Here is a 23,408-nt window from a genome sequence, read left to right on the forward strand (position 1 = left end):
CCCTCCAGCAATCCCACTCCTGGGTATCTACCCAAAGGGGAAGAAGTCATTATATGAAAGAGACACAGGTACACACACGTTTATAGCAGCACCATTTGCAAAATGATGTAATGGACTTTGGGGACTCGAGGAAGGGTGGGAGGATGGTCAGGGATAAAAGGCTATTGCTTGGGTGATGGGTGCACCAAAATCTCAGAAATCACCACTAAAGAACTTGTCCGTGCAAGCAAAAACCACCTGTTCCCCAAAAACTATTGAAAAAATTTAAAAAGAATAGAGAATAGAATATCTTAAGCACCCCAGAATCGAACAAGAAGACATCCTGAATCAAACAAGCAAAAACATGAACATGCAATTTAATGGAAGATAAAATCTAAATTCTCAACCCACTAATCATTTTATAACCAAATTAAAACAGCAATGACATATTATCTCACACAAATTATACGAGCATCATTTAAAACAATTCACTAATGAACAGATGAGTTTGTAGTGTCATTTCTCCTACACTGGTAATAGGAGTCTAAGTTGGACAAACCCTTCGAGTTCAAGGAATATCTAGTAAAAATGAAGACACGTGTACTTTAACTGGCAATTCCACTTCTAAGTGGATACCCCAGATATAAATCTGCACGTTTATTGCAGTGTTTTTTGTACTAGTAAAAGAAAAAAGTGAAAAACCTAAATATTCTTTAACAGGACGGTGGATTTTTTTACGGTAAGTTCATAGAGCATACTCCTATACAGCAGTTAAGGTGAATGAACTGGAACTAAAATACATCCAAAAGGCTAAGTCTCAAAAACATCATGTGGATTGCAAAAACAGCAAGTTTTCGGAAAAGGCGCAGTTTGTTACTGTGTATATAAAATGTAAAATCTTCAAAATAATGCCATGTGTTTGCATATTTAGCGAACATATCAGAGCATTCGGGGAATGATGAACATCAAGTTCATTTTAGTGATTCCCTCTGGGGAAGGAGGAAAGGGACAAGTGGGGAGGGATGCAGAGGGCCCTCCTTGACATCTGTAGGATGGGCTGCATGGATGTGGCTCTCCCTCCCCCGTAGGTGTGCCACCGGGGAGGCCTGGCAGGACATCATGCTGGCCTGCATGCCAGGCAAGAAGTGTGCCCCGGAGTCCGAGCCCGGCAACAGCACGGAGGGTGAGACACCCTGTGGCAGCAGCTTTGCCGTCTTCTACTTCATCAGCTTCTACATGCTCTGTGCCTTCCTGGTAAGCCAAGGGGGAACTCAACAGCCAGCAGCCATGAGTGCCCAGTTCCAGGGCAGCCTGAACCCTCCATCTCTGCAGCTCATGGTCAGGGCAACCCCATCAGAGGAGCTGGCTTGGGAAGACTAAGTTGGCAGGAGTGTCCAGCCACATGGAGAGAAAGGCCGAAAGCCCTGGGCCAGAGTGAGCTCCACCAGCATCTTGCTTGTCCATTCTTGGCTCTTGTCACACTGGCATTGTCCCAGAGGACACAGGGGGCATGTGGAGGCCTAGAAAGAACTATACTTTTTTGGCATCTTTCTGAGGAGTGAGGAAAAGGGGATAAAGTCCCCTCTGTCCTGCACAGCCTTGCCCAGCAGCTCAGGAGGAGGGAAGCTGTCCAGCTTGTGATGTGGGTTCATCACACACAACTCTCAGGGAAGCTGTGTCAAGTTTATGTCCAAGAGACCCAGGTTCTAAGGCTGGTAGGATGGATTACCGGTCTTTAGAAATGTTGGCTTCTGCCATCCGTGGGCCCCGGCTGGCAAGGGGGTTCCAGAGGCAGGTGTGTAGGAAGATCTTCTCCCAGCACCTCATTGTACTGTTCCCTGCAGATCATCAACCTCTTTGTAGCTGTCATCATGGACAACTTTGACTACCTGACAAGGGACTGGTCCATCCTTGGTCCCCACCACCTGGATGAGTTTAAAAGAATCTGGGCAGAGTATGACCCTGAAGCCAAGTAAGTTCCCAGAGGGAAGGCCTGATTCCCTAAGCTGAGAGAGGGTATCGCCGACCATACCTGCAGGAGGGGCTCACGGTTGGTCAGCACTGGGTGGATCAATTAGAAACACCAAACTGCATCAAACCCCGGGGTTTGCCAGCAGGAGGAGGCCTGGCACCTTCAATTAAGTCAAGAATATATCTACTAGGCTGGGTGCGGTGGCTCACGCCTGGAATCCCAGCACTTTGGGAGGCTGAGATGGGTGAATCACTTGAGGCCAGGAGTTCAAGACCAGCCTGGCCAACATGGTAAACATGTATTTATCTCTACTAAAAATACAAAAATCAGCCGGACATGGTGGCACATGCCTATAATCCCAGCTACTCGGGAGGCCAAGGCACGAGAATTGCCTGAATCCGGGAGGCGGAGGTTGCAGCGAGCTGAGATTGCACTACTGCACTCCAGCCTGGGCAACAAAGCAAGACTCCATCTAAAAAAAAAAAAGAAAAGAAAGAAAAGAATATATCTACTACATTCAGCTGAATGGAAGGACAGGAAATTCTAGTATCAGGAATAACTAGTTAAGTGTTCAAGTTAGGATACACAGGGCTGGGGAAAATCTTGACTCCATTCCTGCTTCTGGTCTAAAGATCAATCACATTCGGCTGACCCTCAGTAAATACCTTTTGGTCAGAAGGTTAGTTCATTCAGTCAGCAAGTATGTATTGAGAATTCCGTTGCACTGCTAAAATCCCTTCCACTTTGAACATAGCATGGGCAGAAAAGTATTCATTAAAACCTAAACACGTGTATATGTATATTGGTTTGGGGCTGTGCCATGCAATTCTGCAGCTCTGCACTGAGTGTGACTAATAGAGCCACCACACAGTGCCGTGTTGCCCATGTGAGTGGGCCCCACCCCTCAGGTGCATGCGTCCTGGGCTGCTGGCAGAGACCATGGCTCTCTGATACCCTGTCCCTCCCCTCCTTCCTCTTCTAGGGGTCGTATCAAACACCTGGATGTGGTGACCCTCCTCCGGCGGATTCAGCCCCCACTAGGTTTTGGGAAGCTGTGCCCTCACCGAGTGGCTTGCAAAGTAAGAGATAACCGGGTTCATGGTAGGAAGAGGGAAAATAGGGGAGGCGAAGTGCCCATTTCTTGTGATCCTTTTAAGGGAATGAACATACTAGTTTATGTGCCTAAAGATTACATTTTAAGGATCCTTCCAGCTCTAAATTCTCAGACTCTATAAGGGAATAAAGGAGTGAATGCCTCCTGTCCCAGCGAGCCAGGGATCCAGTCCTGGATAAAGGACTTTCTCAGCCCGTTCCACTGCACCATCCAGGCATCCTGGGGTGGGAGACTCCCCAGCCTAGGCTAGAGGGGTTAGGCGTTCTTTTCCTGGAGGTGGAGGGCAATTAGAAAGCCCAGGCATTGACTTCAGGGGTCTGCGAGTCTTAAAATTGTACATAAAATCACTAAAATACAAAGTGTCCCAGGGGAGGATCTCTCACTTTCCTTGGATTCCTTAGTGAGACCATGACCCCAAAAAAAGAAAGTATCATTTCCATCTCTCCCCTCCTCTCTTCTGTGGCCATTCTGCACTCCTTGTTGGGGCAGTAATGAGCTGACAGAGAGGTGGGCGAAGGGAGACCAGAGGGCTGGAGAGAGGAGGAAACTCAGATGGCAGGAAGATTCGGCTCTGTGAGAATCCACTCATGGAAAACGCAGATTGAGGGAACACAGAACCTTCTACTTGTGCTCTGTTTACTGAGTTTCTTCTCATTTGTGCCTCTACTTTACTCCAAAAAAAAAAAAAATTTTTAAGAGATTTCCAAGGATATAGAAAATATCAGAAAAAAAGGAGTATAAAATAAATGCAAGGTACAAACACCATGCAAGGTGAGGGTGGGCAGGGGTGCAGCCTGGAGGGGGCTAAGGTGCATCCGTTGTGGCCTCCGGATGGGCCTGGGCAGGCTGAGGCCTGGGTGCAAAACTTTCCAGTGGCCACGATACAGTTCACACCATCCATGAGACTCACCAAGATCTGGTCACTCAGGAAAAGTGTAACCCTTCTAGACACTGAGATTAGCAGGAGGTCACCGTGTGAGCTGACGAATAGCCCCCTTGAGCATGCCCTCGGCATGGATGCCGTGGTGAGCTTCACACCGCGCTTGCTCATCGTGACCCAGTGCATGCTGAAGGCCCCACACCAGAGCTCAGTGCCAGGGAAGCCTGTTCTGGGGGTGTGCTAGGAAAGAAGAGGGCAAGACAGCACTATCCAGTGTCAGCAGGCTTCTGCTCCAGCTTGATGCAGAAGCGTATTTGGCAATACACAGAGAGGACATGTAGCATCTCCTGCAGTCAAAACTCCTGTGATCCCTTCTCTTCTCTGGGCTGTGGGTGAATGCTGCCTGGCAGGTGGGCTCCCAGCATGTGCTGGCGTGCAGCCGGTCTCTGCTGCCCCTGGAGAGCGCACCTGCACGCCTGAGCAGACTTTCGAGCAGGGCGCAAGGTTGGGTGGCCTTCACATCGTTCTGTGGAAGTGAAGGTCTAATGAGGACAAATGTCATACCTCTCCCACTCTGTGAGGAGAGTCACAAGTGGTTGTGGCAAAGGCAAGATTCTCCCTGGAATGCTTCAGGGATCATTCACTCGCTGTCCACTCCAGCAACACCCACACAAGCTGCGTGTCTCCCCCAGCATCCTCTGTGTTAGGCCATCCTTGCACTGCTATAAAGAAATACCCAAGACTGGGTGATTTATAAGAAAACAGGTTTAATTGGCCCACAGTTCAGCAGGCTGTACAGGAAGCTTGGCACTAGCATTCTGCTTCTGGGGAGGCCTCAGAAAGCTTCCAATCATGGTGGAAGGCAAAGGGGAGGCAGGTGCATCACATGGAGAGACAGGGAGCAAGAGAGAAGGGGGACGGACCACACACTTAAACAGATCTCATGAGAACCCACTCACCAAGGGGATGGCACCAAACCGTTTATGAGAAATCCACCCCATGATGCAATCACCTTCCATCAGGCCCCACCTCCAATTCTGGGGATTACAGTTCAACATGAGATTTGGGCGGGGACACAGATCCAAACCATATCACTCTGCCACGGTGTTCTGTGGTCCCCTAAGCACCACCTGCCGTCATCACCGGCTTTGCTCCCCTTCCCCTGCAGCGCCTGGTCTCCATGAACATGCCTCTGAACAGCGACGGGACGGTCATGTTCAATGCCACCCTGTTTGCCCTGGTCAGGACAGCTCTGAGGATCAAAACAGAAGGTAAGGGCACCCGTGGGCACTGGGAGAGACACTCAGAAGGTCTAGCAGACAATCAGAGAGGAGCTCGGCAGCCTGCACAGTGCTCGAGGGACCTTCCTGCCCCAGACAGCATCCGAGCGGGGATACAGGGGTGACCTGCGCTCCAGGACATCACAGGGCCCCAGCCTGCTCATGACTTATTTGCTTCCTGAATGGTCTCCCTGCCTCTAGCTCAGGGGTATCCAATCTTTTGGCTTCTCTGGGCCACATTGGAAGAAGAATTGTCTTGGGCCACACATAAAATACACTAATGATAGCTGATAAACTAAAAAAAAAAAATCACAAAATACTCAATGTTTTAAGAAAGTTTACAAATATGTGTTGGGCCACATTCAAAGCTGTCCTGGGCCGCATGTGGCCCGTGGGCTGCAGGTTGGACCAGCCTACTCCGGCTTATTCATTTTGAACTCTCGCTTTCCATGAAACTCTGGGACTCATTCTGGTGGCATCTTAAAAGTCAGAGGGTATAGCTCACAAAACAGGAGACGGGTGTTAGCTGAAGCAGGACCAACCCCTGTCTAAAAGGACTTAACACTGGCTACAGGTGGATGTCTCAAATGCTCAACTCATTAAATTAATAGGACTGTGCTGGGAAGACATGTGTGGGAAAGGGGACATAGTGACAAGTGGTGGCCGTGGTGGAGGTCATCGCACACACTGTGTGGGCTGAGCCTGGCTCAAGGCTCTCAGCCAGCGGACAGGTGAGGATTCAGACCTCACTGGTGCCACCTAGTCAAACCGGGCTCCCTCAGGGCTGTGTCCACCTGGAGGGGCCCTTCTAGTTTTCACGAGGCACCCTAAGGGCTAGCAGCAGCCTGAGTGAGATAATCTGCTCACTTTATGATGGATAAGAGTTTGTGAACCACTGTAGGAAAGGCTGTATTAAATACACCTAAGAAGATGCCATTTCTCTCCAAGCGTGTCCAGCCTTGGAGTGTCTAGTGTTTCCTAGAGCGTGGTCAAAAGACCACCTGCTGCAGAATCAGCTTTGGACACCCGTTTAAGCTACAGAGTCCCAGGCACCCACGCAGATCTGATGACGCCAAATCCCCGAGCATGGGGCCCAGAAATCTGCATTTTGAACCAGCTACAGAGATGATTCAAACCCACTGGTGTAGTAATTACAGAAAACACAGATGAGACAAGCAGTATGTTTCCTTCCCCTTCCTACACTTCCAACTTAAAGCTCAGGCTGTCCGTCAGTGTGTTCCTCTGGGGCAACAGAAGGAGCCTTTGGCAGGGAGATGGGAGACTCGAATCTAAATCCCTGCTCTCTCACTAATGACATGAGTATGAGCCATTTACTCTGTCTCTACTTCAGTTGCTTCGTTGGTAGACTAGAGAAAGGTGATGACATCTCGGAATTTAATTCATTGAATAACCCAGACATGGACCTTCTCTCAGTTAGATCCTTCAGAAAAAATAACAGAAACATTTGAAATGAAGTGAAACAAGAACCAGTCCACCAAGACAGAAATCAAAATAATTAGCCGATTTTTAAAAAAATAAAAATAGGAGCCAGGCATGGTGGCTCACGCCTGTAATCCCAGCACTTTGGGAAGCCGAGGCAGGTGGATCACCTGAGGTCAGGAGTTCCAGACTAGCCCGGCCAACATGGTAAAACCCCATCTCTACTAAAAATACCAAAAATTAGCCAGGCATGGTGGTAGGCACCCATAATCCCAGCTACTTAGGAGGCTGAGGCAGAAGAATAGCTTGAACCTGGGAGGCAGAGGTTGCAGTGAGCTGAGATCACACCACTGCACTCCAGCCTGGGCGACAGAGTGAGACTCCATCTGAAAAAATAAAATAAAATAAAAAATAAAAATAGGACAAGTTCCGCTACTAAACTGAAAAAAAAAGCAAAGGCTAAAAAAATACACCATCAGTAGCCAATGCAATCACTCAATCTGAAATGGGTGTAAATAGGCCTATTTCTGACTACCAGAAAACAAAAACACACTTTTTTTTTTTAAATGGATCTTACTCTGTCACCTGGAGTGGCTGGAGTGGAGTGGCACAATCTCAGCCTCCTGCAACCTCCAACTCCCTGGTTCAAGCCATTCTCCTGCCTCAGCCTCCTGAGTAGCTGGGATTACAGGCATGCATCACCACACCCAGCTAATTTTTGTATTTTTAATAGAGACAGGGTTTCACCATGTTGACCAGGATGGTCTCAATCTCCTGACCTCGTGATCTGCCTGACTGGGCCTCCCAAAGTGCTGGGATTACAGGCATGAGCCACCGCGCCCGGCCAAAACACACATTTAATTCACACATATATGTGTATAACAAGGAAGAAAACTAGGAAGAACATGTGTTCGTATGTTAACATTGATTATCATGACTAGAAAGATCAGCAGTGACATCTACCTTACTCCTTTAGTTTTTTTACTTTCCAAATTTTCTGCAAGGAGTGTTACTACCCTATGTTCCGAGGGAAGAAGAGGCGATATAAATGACTGCCAGGAGGAATATGCTGTAATACTTAAAGCTTAATATAAATTGAGGGTGTAAGATTTTGTTCCCTAGAGGAACAAAAGACAGGCAGGTATGGAAGCAAGGATTCGGCAAGGCCGAAGGTTCACTGTCAAAGCAAGCCACCTGCCAACTACGGAAGACCAATAGCTAGTAACAATGCGAAAGACTGATCAATCAAATGCAGAGACCCAATTCTGAGGAAATAAGAGTTCCAGAGAAAAGGGGAGAAGCCAGCCATGTGGGAACTACAATCATGTCAAGAATTAAAGACTATCTTTTAAACACAAAGACGTTTCAGAACAGCTACCAAAGGGCCCGTAATGCCCCCACCGAAGGGTGAGCCTTCATCAGACACGGGCCCTCCACAATCTTGTTAAAATCTTAAGAAAGGAAGACAAAGTCACGTCTTAGAAACAACTAGAAAGAAATGGGAGAAGGCACCTACATTTGTGAAGATAAGGCTGGCATCAGTCCTCACCATTCAGACATCTCAGCCTGGAAGGAATTGGGGAGAAATTAACACCTACCTCAGAGAACCAGAGCTCTCATCCCATGTCCAGCACCAAGCCAAACAAGCTTTTCTCTTGGAACATAGAAGGAAGATATTGAAAAATACTCAGATGACATGAAACAATTGTCGGTGAACTTCCACAACGACATAGACCGTCATGAGAATAAATTAAGGCTGATTAAAAAAAATGAAAGGTCCTTTTGGAAGCTATGTTAATTTCTTTTTTTTTTTTTTTTTTTTTTTTGAGACAGCGTCTCGCTCTGTCGCCCAGGCTGGAATGCAGTGGCCGGATCTCAGCTCACTGCAAGCTCCGCCTCCCGGGTTTACGCCATTCTCCTGCCTCAGCCTCCCGAGTAGCTGGGACTACAGGCGCCCGCCACCTCGCCCGGCTAGTTTTTTGTATTTTTTAGTAGAGACGGGGTTTCACCGGGTTAGCCAGGATGGTCTCGATCTCTTGACCTCGTGATCCGCCCGTCTCGGCCTCCCAAAGTGCTGGGATTACAGGCTTGAGCCACCGTGCCCGGCCCAGCTATGTTAATTTCTTAGGTCTGCTGTAACAAATGATCACAAACTGGGCAGCTTGAAACAAGAGAAAGTTCTCTCAGTTTAGGAGGCCAGAGGTCTAAAACTAAGGTGTCAGGAGGATTGGTTCTTTCAGGAGGCTGTGGGGAGAATCTGTTCCACCCTTTCTCCAGCTTCTGAGGGCTGTGGACGATGCCTGGTGTGCACTAGCTCACGGCAGCATCACGCCATCTGTGCCTCCATCTTCACATAGCCTCCAGGGTCTTGGTTCCTCTCCTCTTCTTATAAGGACACCAGCCACATTGGACTTAGGGCCCACCCTCATCCAGAATGGCCTCATCTTAACTAATTACACTGGTGAAAATCCTGTTTCCAACGAAGGCCACACTCTGAGGTTCTAAGCAGACATGAATTTTGGGAGGACACCATTCAGCCCAGTCCCAAAGCCAAGTATATTTGAATACCGTGTGTGTTAGGATCTTGTACTGCGTGTGTCAGAAACCTCCAGCTACCTCTCCCGTGAAGGGGATTGATCGCCGGGAGTCGTCCCCTGCCTTCAGGTCCTGTTTGGATCTGGCATTCAGGGAGCTTGGGATTCCGTCAGTCCCTCCCCTGCCACCTCTGCATGCTCTGCCCTGTGGCCCCGGAAGTGGATTTGAACCCAGGCAGTCTGACACGAGAGCCCTCCACCACGATACTGAACCGCCAGTCCTGTGCAAGAGCAGTAAACATCCCATGTTGGCTTCCTATTCTGCAAAGCAAATCACTACAAGCTTTTCAGCTTAAAAAGATACCCTGTTGCCGGGCACGGTGGCTCATGCCTGTAATCCTAGCACTTTGGGAGGCCGAGGCGGGCGGATCACCTGAGGTCGGGAGTTTGAGAACAGCCTGACTAACATGGAGAAACCCTATCTCTACTAAAAATACAAAATTAGCTGGGCGTGGTGGTGCATGCCTGTAATCCCAGCTACTCGGGAGGCTGAGGCAGGAGAATTGCTTGAACCCAGGAGGCGGAGGTTGCAGTGAGCCGAGATCGTGCCATTGCGCTCCAGGCAGGGCAACAAGAGCAAAATTCGGTCTTCAAAAAAAAAAAAAAGATACCCCGTTATTAGCTCATGGTTTTGTAGGTCAGAAGTCCAGCAGTGGTGAAGCTGGGCTCTCATAAGGCACATCCAGGATATTGATCAGGCCATGGTCTCTTCTGGAGGCTCTGGGGGAGATCACGTTGTTGATGGGATTCATCCGTTGCAATTGTAGGTCTGAGGTCCCCACTTTCCTGCTGGTTGACAGCTGGGGACCCCCTCAGCTCCTAGAAGCAGCCTCTCTAAGTTCAGCCCACACGAGTGTTTGCTTTCTTCCAGGCCAGCTGGAGAGGACTCTGCTTGTAAAGGGCTCGTGACTAGGTCAGGTCCTCCTAACCTCCCTGTCTTAGGTCATGGGTGCCGTGTGCCATATAATCTAATCTCAGGAGTAAAATCTCTGATGGTTAGGGGCCCAGGGGTTTGGCAGCGTGTATACCCTGGTGAGGAGCATCGTAGAATCCTGTCCCCCACATCTGCCCTTACAGCTGTAAGGAGGCTCCGCTTTCCTTTTTCACCACTGTAAGGCTGGGACCCCAGAGGCTGCACAGGGCAGGCATCTAAGTAGGGCAACTCAGGACAGAGCCCTCATTGACAGATGTACCCTCCTATCATCCATGTTCCCTGTGGCTGCCCAACGAGTTCCATGAGAAATGCCACCCATGGGGACCCCCTACTGCCCGTGGCGGGGCCATACGTGTTCCAGCTGGTGAGCGCATGGCCGCCATTGTTCCTGCCCAGGCGCTGGGCTCAGTCCACAAGGAAGAGCACTGAGTGCCGGAGGAGGGGCCCCCTGGCTGGCCTGAGCCACAGGCAGGGGGAAGGGGAGAGGAATGGCATTGGACAGGGCACGAGAGGGAAGGGGGAAGGAAGGAAGGTGGAGAGAGGAAGGGGAAGAGGAAGGAGGTAGAAAACGGGAAGACTGGGGAGAAGTGAAGCCAGCGAGAAAGAAACTGATGTGTCAGGTTGCGTGGGGCAGACGCCACCATCTGTGGCTTCCTACCTTACGCAGAGGGACCCAGCCCATCAGAGGCCCACCAAGGGGCTGAGGATCCTTTCCGCCCTGCAGGGAACCTCGAACAGGCCAATGAGGAGCTGCGGGCCATCATCAAGAAGATCTGGAAGCGGACCAGCATGAAGCTGCTGGACCAGGTGGTGCCTCCTGCAGGCGGTGAGTGCTCCCTGGGCCCCGCACCTCGGCCACAACCTGGCCGTGCCTTCCTCGGCCTGCCTCTCCTCCAACGGTGGGACCCTTAGAATGTGGAAGCATCCCCTGAGACTTGCTTCCTGAGTCCCCTAGGCTTGCTGGAGTTCTGCCTTCAGACCCTTCCTGCGGGACTCAGAGGCCCTGTTGGTTAGAAGGGACGCAGGTGCAATGCCCTGCACAAACTCAGAAACAGAATGTCAGGCTGGAAATCTGGTGCAACCCTGCTTTTTACATGGGGTAACAGGCGAGTCCCTGATGCTTAGGGGTTTGGCAGAACATCTAAGGAAACTCCACAAAGTGTAGGTTTCCCATAAACCTATTGCTGTAGGATTGCTCTAAGGCCCTGAAAGGAGAATCCCCTGAGATTCCTCCCGTCTTGGATGGAATTCTTTTTGTTCTTCCAAGAGCAGTGTTTCTTGACCCTGTCAAGCTCCAAATCCCTTTTTATAGCAAAGGGTTTATACTGCCTTTACTATGACCCCGAATGAAAATTATAGATAATATAACTTTCCTATACATATAATTTCTAAAATATTAATATAATGCCTTCACTCTAACATAAAATCTATTAAAAGCAGATATTTCCAATATGTAAATACTCAGGCATAACTATACCAGAAGGTACATTTAACTGATGAGATCTTCTCATGTACACACAACACAGGAAGTAAGACAATTGGGTTCACAGGAAGTAAGACAATACTGAATACTGTCAACACTTTGTACCTGTCATTTTGAAATAAGGGGTAAATCAGTGTATTAAATAACTGTGTGTATAAATAGCCCCCCACACATAAACACACACATGTACTTACACGTATGCAGAATAACCATGACATGACACTTACAGTGAGTAACCCAGACACCGCAAAGAGCGTCGCCATCAGGAATCCAGTTTTCCAAAACGCGAACCTCTCTCAGCCAAGTTTAAACACTCCAAGGTATAGTTTTCGTCAATTTACACAGCAGTTGTATTCCTGGAAATTTTTAGGTAAAAACCATGCAAAACAATATCCTATGTTCATTTGCAAAATGGAATTATGTTCTGAACTCAGAGAATCCTAAGCAGAATCATGGATGTGTGGCATAAACTTGAAAGCCCTGCAGGGTGCAAAGCTGCGGAACATGCCTGCACTTCAAGGGACAGGTCTGGAGCTGCCGAATGCCAGTGGCACCCCCACAGTACCCTGACAACTAAAAACCATCCCACACATTTACTGTGCCCTCCTTAAGAGGCGACACCACTTGTGTTAAGAACCACTTGCCAGAGTGAAAGCCAGACTTGGGCTAAGTGAAAATCTCACCAGTGCCATGTGATATTTTACATACATCATTTTATTGAATCCTGACAACATTTCTGTGAAGTTTGCTCAGGGAACTAAAGTTCTTAGAAGCTAAGTTGCTGACCCAAGGTTACCTGGAGAGTCCAGAGCAGATTCAGGATTCAAACCCAGGCCCCAGGGGACCTTGTCCCACCATGCAGTTCTTCCTTCCCGACTATGCGGGAGAGGGGACCCTGGGTTTTTCCCTCCCATGTGGAAAGGGGGTGCTTGCCAGAGAAGGGAGGGGTCATCACTGCTATGGATTTGGCTGTTTTGGAGGGACAGGTAGGAGGAGAACCCTCACCAGCCCCTAGGTCTGTCTCTTGGGCCCGTTGCATCTCTTCACAGTGAACCAGGAGGTGGACCCAAGGGGCTCCTTACCAGGCATGAAATGTTTGCTGTAGGAACTTATGGCTTCTCCACCATCAGGTTCACTCCCAGGACAGGGACTGATGATGTCACATGTAATCTTGGGTATCCAGCCCAGCAGGGGTGCAGCCAAGCCACCTGGCACAAAAACCCAATCTGGTTTGAAAGAAAAATCCAAACTTCCATGGGAAGAAAGCCGTCCTTCCAGCAGCCCCTCCCTCCAAGCTGAGCTGAACTGATTTGCACTTGGAAGAGGGGCCAATTGATGAGGGACATTTGAAGCTCTGGAATCAAATAAGAGTCAGCAAATATCAGTAAAGTTTAAAAAAAAAAGTGGGAAATAATTTTGATGATAGGCTACCTTTTCCTTAAAAAAAAAAAAAAAAAAAAAAAAACAGGGGCTAAGAATATGTTTGATGATTTACATAACCAATTTGCACTAAGAATCTCCGAGAAAATACTCGAGAAACTAGATTGTCTACAGGAGGTGATGACTAGGCAGATAAGGGCTGTGGCAGGAGACACTTTTCACCATAAGCCTTTTTATGTTTTTTTTTTTTTTCTCTTTTTAAGCCTTGTGAATGTACTACCCCTCCAAAAAAATTAAACCTAAAAAGTTTTAGAAAGTTTTGGATGCTGGAAAAAAAAAAAAATGAATGAAGTTCAACTGAATTCCCTCTTACCCCCTCTCCCCTCTCCATACGTCTCAGATGATGAGGTCACCGTTGGCAAGTTCTATGCCACATTCCTGATCCAGGAGTACTTCCGGAAATTCAAGAAGCGCAAAGAGCAGGGTCTTGTGGGCAAACCCTCCCAGAGGAACGCGCTGTCTCTGCAGGTGAGGGCCTGGGGGCGGGCCCACACTCCAGGAAGGTCCTGGTCATTGCCTCTGACCTCCAGTCAGGGTCCCAGTCCCTCCTCAGCAGGCTGGAGGCCAGGTCCCTGCAGAGGGAACCTTTCAGAGAACTCCAGACCTTTCCAAAGATGGCTGTGAGAAGGGGGTGATGTGCCCTTCCCCACCTGCCACCCACCGACTGCCCTCCATGGTCCTGCCTGCTGTCATAGCCCCCAGATCTCTCAAACACTTCACTGAGGCTCCCATGACAGCCCCTGACCCCTGGTGCCCCCTCCTAATGAGCCTTCATCCCTCCTGGATGGGCGAGTGGATTCTTCCATCAGAGGGCAGCCCAGCCCCCAGTTCACACGCAGACAAACCTTCCGGAGGGTGGACTGGCTGGGTGGAGGATGCCAGGGCCCTGGAGGGACAGGCCTTGGCCCGAGGCTATGGCTGGCTGGCGAGCTTGGAGGAAAGGGAGCACGGTCCTCACCATCCTCCCCTTGGGTTCCAGGCTGGCTTGCGCACGCTGCACGACATCGGGCCTGAGATCCGACGGGCCATCTCCGGAGACCTCACCGCTGAGGAGGAGCTGGACAAGGCCATGAAGGAGGCTGTGTCCGCTGCTTCTGAAGATGACATCTTCAGGGTGGGTGGTGCCATGGCGTACTCTCGGCCTCTACATAAAGTTCAGTTTGGAGCAAGAGGGTGGGCTGGGGTTCTGCGGGGAACGTCCAGGGGAAAGAGCTGCACCAGAGGAGAGGGCCACTTCCAGGCTCTTCCTGATTCGCTGTCTCCTCAACCCTTTGCCTTTTCCAAGCCTGACTCCATCCCATGGCAGGGCTCCGTGGAAATAGTGGCTCCCAGTGTCACTGGCTCTCAGTGAAGTGGGAAGGAGCCCCCTCCCTAAGTGAAATGTTTCCTAGGAGAAACTTCTACATTAGAAGTTACAAAGTGGTCACCCCGGGGCACATCTAATCTGCAGGCTTGTTTTGTTTAATATTTGAAAGTCTGGCACATTCAGGTCAAAATCAAGATTTCTGGCATTCCTTGGGAAAGTCAGGAGACCTGGCACTTTTGAGCTTGCATTCCCACAGGGCAGCAGAGGGCTGGAGCCTAGTGCCGGTTGCCCTTTAAGATGGAGCATAGCGTCTGTTCTCCAGATCTCGAAGACCCCTCCAGTCCTTCCCTTTCCCTCTCCTTTCCTGGAGACTGAAGCTGCCCAGCAGTTGCGATAGTGAAAATTAAAAAGGCTGTTCTGGAATGAGGGGCATTTATCACTCACTTGTGTTGCCTGCCTCACCCCGCTGGTGTTTGGTTACAAATCCTTCTATAGCAAGGGAGAAGCTGCCAGCCATAATTGTGCAGGGCCCTGCTTACACCTCTCTCTCCCGGCCTCGGGCCCAGTTCCCAGGCTGTGGAACACACAGGGGGCAAGCTGAGCCCATCCTGCCCCTGCTCCGTCTCTTCCTCATCCTTATTCTCATCACTGGGAGCCATTCATCACTGAGCGGCCTCAGAGACATGGCATGGTGGTGACACAACCCGACAAGACCCCAGAAACCAAAGGCTCAGTCACCAAGGCCCAGGGATGTTCTGATGGTCAAGGGTTGGACCAACCTTGCAAATAGCTACTTGCCCACTTCCCCAGGACAAGGAAAAGAATACTGGGGAAAAACACTGGCTCCAGGTTTTAAATCTCTCCGAGTCCCCGAGGGGAAAAAAGACCGTCATGCAGGAAATTCTTCATATTCAAAACCGTTTGGCCAACACAGCTTTTAGCTCTGTGACCACATTGGATTTCCATTTTTTTAATCTGGTTAGAATCTTCTGGTTGCTCTCTCAGCCCCCGCCCCCACGATGTGCTGGCTGCTCTTAGGGACCACCATCCTGGACGTGCCCTGGAAACTCACCCCAGCCCAGGGGCTTCACTGGAAACCTCCAGGGCAGCTTGTACCAGCCACAGCCACTTGCTCAATCCCATCCCTACTGGTGGGTGGGTTCTCCCAGCTGCCACAGAGGGGAGCCTGGAGCCTTGAGACTCCGGGTCCCTCCCTCTCTGGAGCTGCCAGGTGTGAAGAAGGTCCTCAGGTGCTCCTGGCTCCCAGCAGGGCTGTGCCTCCCCGAAAGAAGGCAGCCTTCCCTCCCAGGCCCTGTACTTCCCTGACCTGGCTGTGGAGTCTGTTCTCTGGGAGGAGTGGGTGCTGAGGGGCTTCTCCTCCACCCGCCCCTCCTTCTTGCCTACAGAGGGCCGGTGGCCTGTTTGGCAACCACGTCAGCTACTACCAAAGCGACGGCCGGAGCGCCTTCCCCCAGACCTTCACCACTCAGCGCCCGCTGCACATCAACAAGGCGGGCAGCAGCCAGGGCGACACTGAGTCGCCGTCCCACGAGAAGCTGGTGGACTCCACCTTCACCCCCAGCAGCTACTCGTCCACCGGCTCCAATGCCAACATCAACAATGCCAACAACACCGCCCTGGGTCGCCTCCCTCGCCCTGCCGGCTACCCCAGCACGGTCAGCACTGTGGAGGGCCATGGGCCCCCCTTGTCCCCTGCCATCCGGGTGCAGGAGGTGGCGTGGAAGCTCAGCTCCAAAAGGTAAGTGGGACGCTGGCCACCCCACGTGTTGCAACCCTCAGGAGACAGTGGAGGAGACGGAGGCCTCGGTCGGCCACTTGCCCCTCAAGCTTCCAGGAGGTCACTGCCCCAGACCCCAGCAAGAGCAGGAGGCACTATGCTGTCTCCCAAGTCCTGCCCTTGATCAGACATGGCAGGCTCAGGGCAAGTCAGCAGTGTCCTGGCACCGGTTCTCCCTCTCCTCTCCCATGCTCCCTGAGTGGCCCAATGTGATCCTCAGATGTATGCGTTCTGGCTGCACAACAGAAACCATCCTGTCTGCCCTTTACCAAGTCTCTGCCCAAACCTGGCCTTTCTCCCAGCTGAGATGGGAATGGCGTTTCCATTGCTTCCCTGGAGCCCCTTAGCCAGCCTCCCGGGGAGGGCACCCCGCTGTGGGAGGCGCCGTCTGTAGCACTGGCCCATTCTGCCCAGCACAAGATCATTCCTGTAGGTCTTGACTGCACCTCTTATGCCGACTCACTCTTTTCTGCTCGTCCTCTGATCCCCTGGCCTCTAGGATGCACTGCTATGACATGCTGGATGGTGGGACTTCCCTCCCACCCTGGGCCCCCGTGGGGTTCCTCCCTGTCTGCATCAGCAGCTCCGGGTTCCCCGGTGGGACTGAGAGAGGACACACCCTGCATGGTGCCTGGCCACGCTTAACGGTGCTGCTCTTCCAGAGTGGGACAGTGGCTCCCAGCAGGCGGCACAGCCCCCCAGCATGCCAGGTTCTTGACATGCCTGCCCTCCAGCTCAGAAAATAATAGAGAAGTGGGAGCTTCTCTCTAAACCCCTGGACAGGCCGGGCGCGGTGGCTCAAGCCTGTAATCCCAGCACTTTGGGAGGCCGAGGCGGGCGGATCACGAGGTCAGGAGATCGAGACCATCCTGGCTAACACGGTGAAACCCCGTCTCTACTAAAAAATACAAAAAAAACTAGCCGGGCGAGGTGGCGGGCGCCTGTAGTCCCAGCTACTGGGGAGGCTGAGGCAGGAGAATTGCGTGAACCCGGGAGGCGGAGCCTGCAGTGAGCTGAGATCCGGCCACTGCACTCCAGCCTGGGCGGCAGAGCGAGACTCCGTCTCAAAAAAAAAAATAAATAAATAAATTAAAAATAAAAAAAATAAACCCCTGGACAAGTGTCCATCCAAGGAGCAGGCACACCTGCCGCTGGCCTGCCCATCCCTCCAGAGGGCCCATTTTCAAGTGGCTGCATGCAAGCCCATGGGACCCAGGCATTTAATTGTGTCAGACGACAGGCCAGTTTAAAGGACCATCTCCCTGTCTGCTTTCCTTTCTGCAAGGTTGGCTGGTTTTGCCACCCAGAAGCAGCACTGGGGGTGTCCTTCAACTCATGAGGCCTGCACTGCTGCCTTCTGTGCACAGGGCAGTGTGCTCGGCACTGGATTTTAGGTGCTGGCCTGAAGGGCTGGCTTTGCATAGGAGAGGATCTAATCTAGGCATCTAGTCTTGGGGGCCTGTACCTGTTGTGGGGGCCTCATCCTTCTCTGCAACCTCACCCCCCTGCCACAGCCTTTGAGGACTCAAGTCCTGGGTCCCCACACTCCCTTCTCCCCTCTGGCCTCCTGAAGCCTCTGCTTAAAAGAGGGCTCCATGTCCGTCTTTAGCATCTCAGGGTGACTTAAATTCCCCCCTCTAAGGGCATTTTCATATGAAGCTTTGTTCTCTGTGACATAAGGGGAGAGGGATGTTTAGAGGAGCTGGGGGAGGAGACCCCAGGGGATTTCCTTGTCCCACAGATACATCTCTCCACATAGCAAACTACATGCAGAGCACCCAGCACAGTGCCCAGCACACAGTCAGTGCTCGTGAAATGTCAGTTCCCTCTGCCCACTGCAGTGGGTACAAACACCACACAGGGCATCAAGCCTCAGCTTGGTTAAGAAGGGGAACATAGCCCACGTCCCAGCTCCCTCATCCCTGTGTCGCAGCTCAAGGCTAAGGGCAGCTCAGGCCCTCATTGCTTGTGCTGAGGATGGGCCAGCACGTCCTGTGCCCGGTGGCCCCCAGAAGTGCTGTTGCCTGCTGCTGCTCTGCGTCTCCAGCTCCTCCCCCCGTGCCTCACCAAAGCCCACTCCACCTCCCTCCCCTCCCAATCCTCCTGGAGCTCCTGCCTCTCATCTTTCCTTCCACTGCGGGGCGGGTGGCAGTCTGCAGTCCTCCTCTTCCTCGAGAGAGAATTGCTTCCACCCTGCCTGAGATGTTCAGAGCCAGGGCACTGATCTAGCACTCGGCTCTGAGACGATGGACCAGGATCTTTCCCTGATGCCCTCAGGGGGGTCTGAGGATAAAGTGGGCCCAGCATGCAAGGTCTATAGAAAGCAAGACAGAGGGAGGCACTGAGCTGAGCTCAGACAGGAAAAGGAAGAGCTCGTGATCCAGAGCTAAAGAAGACATGACCCAGTGAGCAGAAGACCCTGCCCCAGCAGGGAAAGCCACGCCCTGGTGTGGGAGGGTCTGGAGCTCAGGAGGGATTCAGGCTTAGCAGGGACTCAGGCTCACTGCCCTCTGCTCAGGAGAGCAAACCCCTCTAGGCAAGGCTTCCTCTCTGTGTCTTTACCCCAGGGTGCCAGTGTCAGAATCAAGGGCACCATCAAAATAGGATGCCAGGGACTTCTCAGCTATGCCAGATGCCAAAGACGCAGGTGTCATAGCTGGGGGTAAGTGGGAGGCAGCCTCTAAGTCAGGCAGGGCATCTGTCATTCCAATTTCATAGAAAGGGAAACTGAGGCATGAGGTGGACCAAGTGACTTGGACCAGAGGGTAAGTGAATTGGGGTCAGGACTCAGATCTCCCTGGATCCACAGCAGACATCCTTCTCCCAAACGGGACCCTCACTCTAATCTTAACACTTCCACGGATCCATCGGCAATCACAGGAGAACAAAGCACCAGCAACCGTATGCCTGTTCACCTGTGTGTGCTTGTGTTTGTGCACGTGTGCATGCATGCATGTGCGTGCGTGTGTGCTGCTTTACTTGCTGAAGGAAGGGGAGGAGGTTAGCGGTTCCTCATGTTTTTCTTCATCTTGGATATTGTAGGTGCCACTCCGGGGAGAGCCAGACAGCCGTGGTGGGTCCGGAGGAGACGTCTCAGGATGAGACCTATGAAGTGAAGATGAACCATGACGCGGAGGCCTGCAGTGAGCCCAGCCTGCTCTCCACAGACATGTGAGCTCTGCTGCCCTCTGCCGAGGCTGACCCAAGTGTGGGAACAAATCTGGGGAGGCAGGGGAAGGTGCCTGAGATCCCTTCTCTGGGGCTGATTGCAGGAGGAGAGGAGATCATAGAAAAAACATCTGCACCGTATTTCTCATCTCCTCAGTGAAATGGGAGCCCCCATCTCTCTCTCTCACACACACACACACACACACACACACACAATGCCCTTTTTAGCTTGGTCTTTCCTCGCCAGGAAAATTTCTGAACATTGTTTTATAAACATTTTAGGCAGTATGACACAGTCATAAATACATTTTCTGGTGAGACTCAGTGCACACATACATCTATTGACAATCACACAAGTGTTTCAAGACACGGCTTATAATAAAGCTGCCCAGAAGAGGGCACTGGTGGCAAAGCCAGGCCTGAGGTTTCTTCTCCTTGCTGGAATTCTTGGAGGATTTTAGCTGCAGATCTAGATTCTTTAGAAGGTTGTGACATTCATTTGGTCACTCATGACTAGCCCTATAAAAGCAGGCACAGCACAGCACAATAGAAACTATCAGAACGCGCCAAATGTCACAAAGGTAAGCACGTGCTGTGAAACACTGGCTTAATGGCCCACAGATGTGTATCTGGGGACCGCCTTGTGAAACGTCTTAGGACTGTGGGTGACATCCACAGAGGTTTGAGACACATTGTTTCAGAAGCTTTTCTGGCTCTTTTCACCCTCAAAGCCCCATCTCATCTGTTACTTTGTGACTCACAACAGGCCTCTGAGGCAGGCAGGGCATATGTCGTTTCAATTTTGTAGAAAGGGAAACTGAGGCATGGGGGTATCCCCGGGGGAAATGCCTGGGTCCCATGGACTTGCACGCAGACACTTGAAAATGGGCCCTCTGGAGGGATGGGCAGGCCAGCGGCAGGTGTGCCTGCTCCTGGGATGGACACTTTTCCAGGGGTTTAGAGAGAAGCTCCCACTTCTCTATTATTTTCTGAGCTGGAGGGCAGGCATGTCAAGAACCTGGCATGCTGGGGGGCTGTGCCGCCTGCTGGGAGCCACTGTCCCACTCTGGAAGAGCAGCACCGTTAAGCGTGGCCAGGCACCATGCAGGGTGTGTCCTCGGCCCCACCGGGGAACCCGGAGCTGCTGATGCAGACAGGGAGGAGCTTCACGGGGGCCCAGGGCGGGAACGAAGCACTCACTGACCCGTCCCAGCATGTCAGTCCCTTCAGTTCCTGAGAGGACTTTACAGTGAGGAAGGACTAGCCTTGCAGGCTTTTGAAGACAGGAAAGGTGTGGCTGGAGGTGGTGGGAGGGGGCACCAGGCTCCCCACTGTGGGGGTGTAGGGAGAGCGGCAGCCAGGCCAGCACAGCATGTGGCTTCCTGGGGTCCAGTGCTTTCTGCTCAGGAACTGGATGGGAAGAGTAGCAGAAGCGCCTCCTTTTCCCCAGCATAGAAAGAAGAATCCAGTGAGTAAGGAAAAGCACGGAAAGAGTCCCAACCAGCGACTCTTCACAAATCCCTCAACCATCCTGTGCCTTCGTGTCCCCATCAGCAAAACGGGGCGGTGGGGGTGACAGGCCTACTTTTCTGACTCAGCAAAACACAGACAATGTAAAACCAGGAGAAATACCTGAAGTTCCTTATGAGATAATATTCTCTAAGTTGATTTTTAGAGAATACAAACGAATGCCTGACTGCCTACCCTAGAAATCAGAAGAGCATGTATTTTAACGTTTTTTGGTTATTCTAGAGTGCTTGGTGCACCAGGCACTCTGCTAGGTCCTTAAGAATCCAGTCTCCATCCTCAAGGAAATTCCACAAACTAGGAATCTAAGAGGGTCTCAGGAGAGGAAGATAACATGGAGAGTTGCTCACTAACCCCAGAGTGGTACAACCCCCAGGGGTACAGGCGTTCAGCGAAAGTTGAGGGCAGGGTGACCTTAACTGGTACCATGCACAAGGTGAAACGGAAGCTGGGTCTGCAAGAGTGGAGGTGATTTGTGTAAGAACAAAATATAATAGGGAGGCCTTACCTAGCTGAGAATAAGAACAAGGCTAGAAGGCATAAATACTGCAGTCTACACTCAACCAGCATTCCTGCACGTCTATAAATTATCCAAGTCTCTGTGCTTTGCCACGAGCAGGCGTGGAGTGACCCTCAGAGGTGTGGGGTGGCACCAGGGACCAGCGAGTCAGTGGTCTCATCTGGGAATGAGGTTGGAATGCAACGGTGCTTCTTGGACTCCAGGCTGACCCAGCAGGGATTGTCAATCAAGATTTCAATAAAAATAGAACAGACTAAAGTGGACTCAAGAGGGTGCAATGCGTGCACCGAGGGTAACCAAAGGCTATGAGGTTTCATTCCATCAGCTGTGTCTGTGCATGAAGGGAAGGTGTCAAATCTACTTCTCATTGAGTCTCTATCAAAGGCCTGGAAGCCATAGACTAGATGCCCCCTGAGGTCCCTCACAGCCCTGCTGTTCACCTGCTGAGTGACTGTAGAGTGGTTGTAGGCAGCTGCTTATGTGCTGTTGCTGAAGAGGGGGTGGCAGGGCAGGGAGAAATCGGGGGGTAGGGATAAGTTTGGGCTAAAGTTAAGAGTCACTGGGGAAAACAGCATCAGCTCATGCAAACACGGGAGCCAAGGCCATTCCCCAAAAGAACTTCATGGGCCTAGGATTCTTTCCGCTTTCTCAACACGTTTGATCCCAGAGTGCCTTCAGTGCCCCAAGTCAGAACTGCAGGCTCACGAGACAGGCTGCGGGTGGGGAGCTGGCAACTCCCACTGAGCAGGCCTGGAAGACGCCAGGGGCAGGCCAGAACTTCTTGGGGTGGCAATTCCCCAAACCTGTCTGTAAGCACAAAGCAGGCGTCCCTTCACTAAGGATCAAAGTGCTTTCCGGGGGTGCAGCTGTCCCCGTGGGTGGCCACTTCTCAGCCTCTAGGAACAAGCCCTAAGAGTTCTCTGTTCCAGGCTGTCCTACCAGGATGACGAAAATCGGCAACTGACGCTCCCAGAGGAGGACAAGAGGGACATGCGGCAATCCCCAAAGAGGGGTTTCCTCCGCTCCGCCTCACTGGGTAAATGCACCCCTCGCTCTCCAGATGTGGCCAGTGGTAACTCCCAAGAGAACGCCGGTCAGGTACTCAGGGATGACTGAGAAACCATTGTGGCCTGCCTCAAACCAGCCCCACACAGGGGGGATTTCCAAAGCAAGGAAACAACAATCCAAAGGCAGGATGTACAGGGATGAGCCCTGGACAGATGCTTCAGAACACGTCTCAGACCAGGGGAGGGGAGAGGAGGGGTGTCTCGGGCCATAGTTATTGCTCCTGGCACCCCACCAGAGTGTAAACCGTCACAGGCCAGCGTCCTGTTTTCCTGCCCTGATCCTGGCTCTCTGGCTGGCTTTGCAGGTCGAAGGGCCTCCTTCCACCTGGAATGTCTGAAGCGACAGAAGGACCGAGGGGGAGACATCTCTCAGAAGACAGTCCTGCCCTTGCATCTGGTTCATCATCAGGTAGCTCACACTTTTGGACAGGCCACTGTCTCCTGCTAGCAGGCCAGACAGTCCCCGGGGTGACGGACAAATCCTGAAGACCTCAGTGGGTCTTGCCTGTCTCAGATGGCTGGCACCTCCTGCCCCTGCCCTAAGAGCCATGCCTGCAAGGCTTCGCACTCCTGTGCAGGTGAGAGCCGCAGCAAGGTCTGCAGCATCGTGGGTGGGGGCCTAGGAAGTGCTGGTGCACAGGAGCTCTTTGTGTGATCCTGAGGACCCAGAGCTGTGGTTTCCACCTGAGCTTTCTTCTTAGGCTGCCACAGATGCCACTGACTCCCCTGACACTGGCCTATGCTGCAGGGCACTCAGGAAGATGCACTTGTACCTAGAGATTGAACATACCTGGAAATGGTGCTGCACAAAAGTCCATCCAGTGACATAGAGAAGTGATTAAAGAACCCACCAGCAGCATGGCCATGAGTAGGGAATGACATCCACAGAAAGCAGGTCCAGGGAGA

General features: G+C 51.6%; 1 protein-coding gene across 36 annotated transcripts in view; it reads left to right on the forward strand.

Annotated features, from left to right (window-relative positions):
• Nucleotides 1-23,408, forward strand: part of CACNA1C (calcium voltage-gated channel subunit alpha1 C) — a 742,107-nt gene that overhangs the window by 707,447 nt on the left and 11,252 nt on the right. For 23 of the 36 annotated variants that reach the window (XM_045366394.3, XM_045366391.3, XM_045366401.3 and 20 more), the window contains 11 exons: nt 1,068-1,233; nt 1,824-1,951; nt 2,934-3,030; nt 5,114-5,216; nt 10,918-11,019; nt 13,457-13,584; nt 14,096-14,230; nt 15,829-16,181; nt 19,263-19,391; nt 22,365-22,471; nt 22,808-22,911. In XM_045366394.3, the coding sequence (XP_045222329.2) occupies nt 1,068-1,233; nt 1,824-1,951; nt 2,934-3,030; nt 5,114-5,216; nt 10,918-11,019; nt 13,457-13,584; nt 14,096-14,230; nt 15,829-16,181; nt 19,263-19,391; nt 22,365-22,471; nt 22,808-22,911 (1,552 nt within the window). Of the gene's footprint in view, nt 1-1,067; nt 1,234-1,823; nt 1,952-2,933; nt 3,031-5,113; nt 5,217-10,860; nt 11,020-13,456; nt 13,585-14,095; nt 14,231-15,828; nt 16,182-19,262; nt 19,392-22,364; nt 22,472-22,807; nt 22,912-23,408 lie in introns of all 36 variants that reach the window. The other 13 variants (XM_065523541.2, XM_065523542.2, XM_045366388.3 and 10 more) reach the window with 1 other exon arrangement.

Source organism: Macaca fascicularis, chromosome 11 (genome assembly GCF_037993035.2).
Source record: "Macaca fascicularis isolate 582-1 chromosome 11, T2T-MFA8v1.1".
Lineage (NCBI taxonomy): Eukaryota > Metazoa > Chordata > Mammalia > Primates > Cercopithecidae > Macaca > Macaca fascicularis.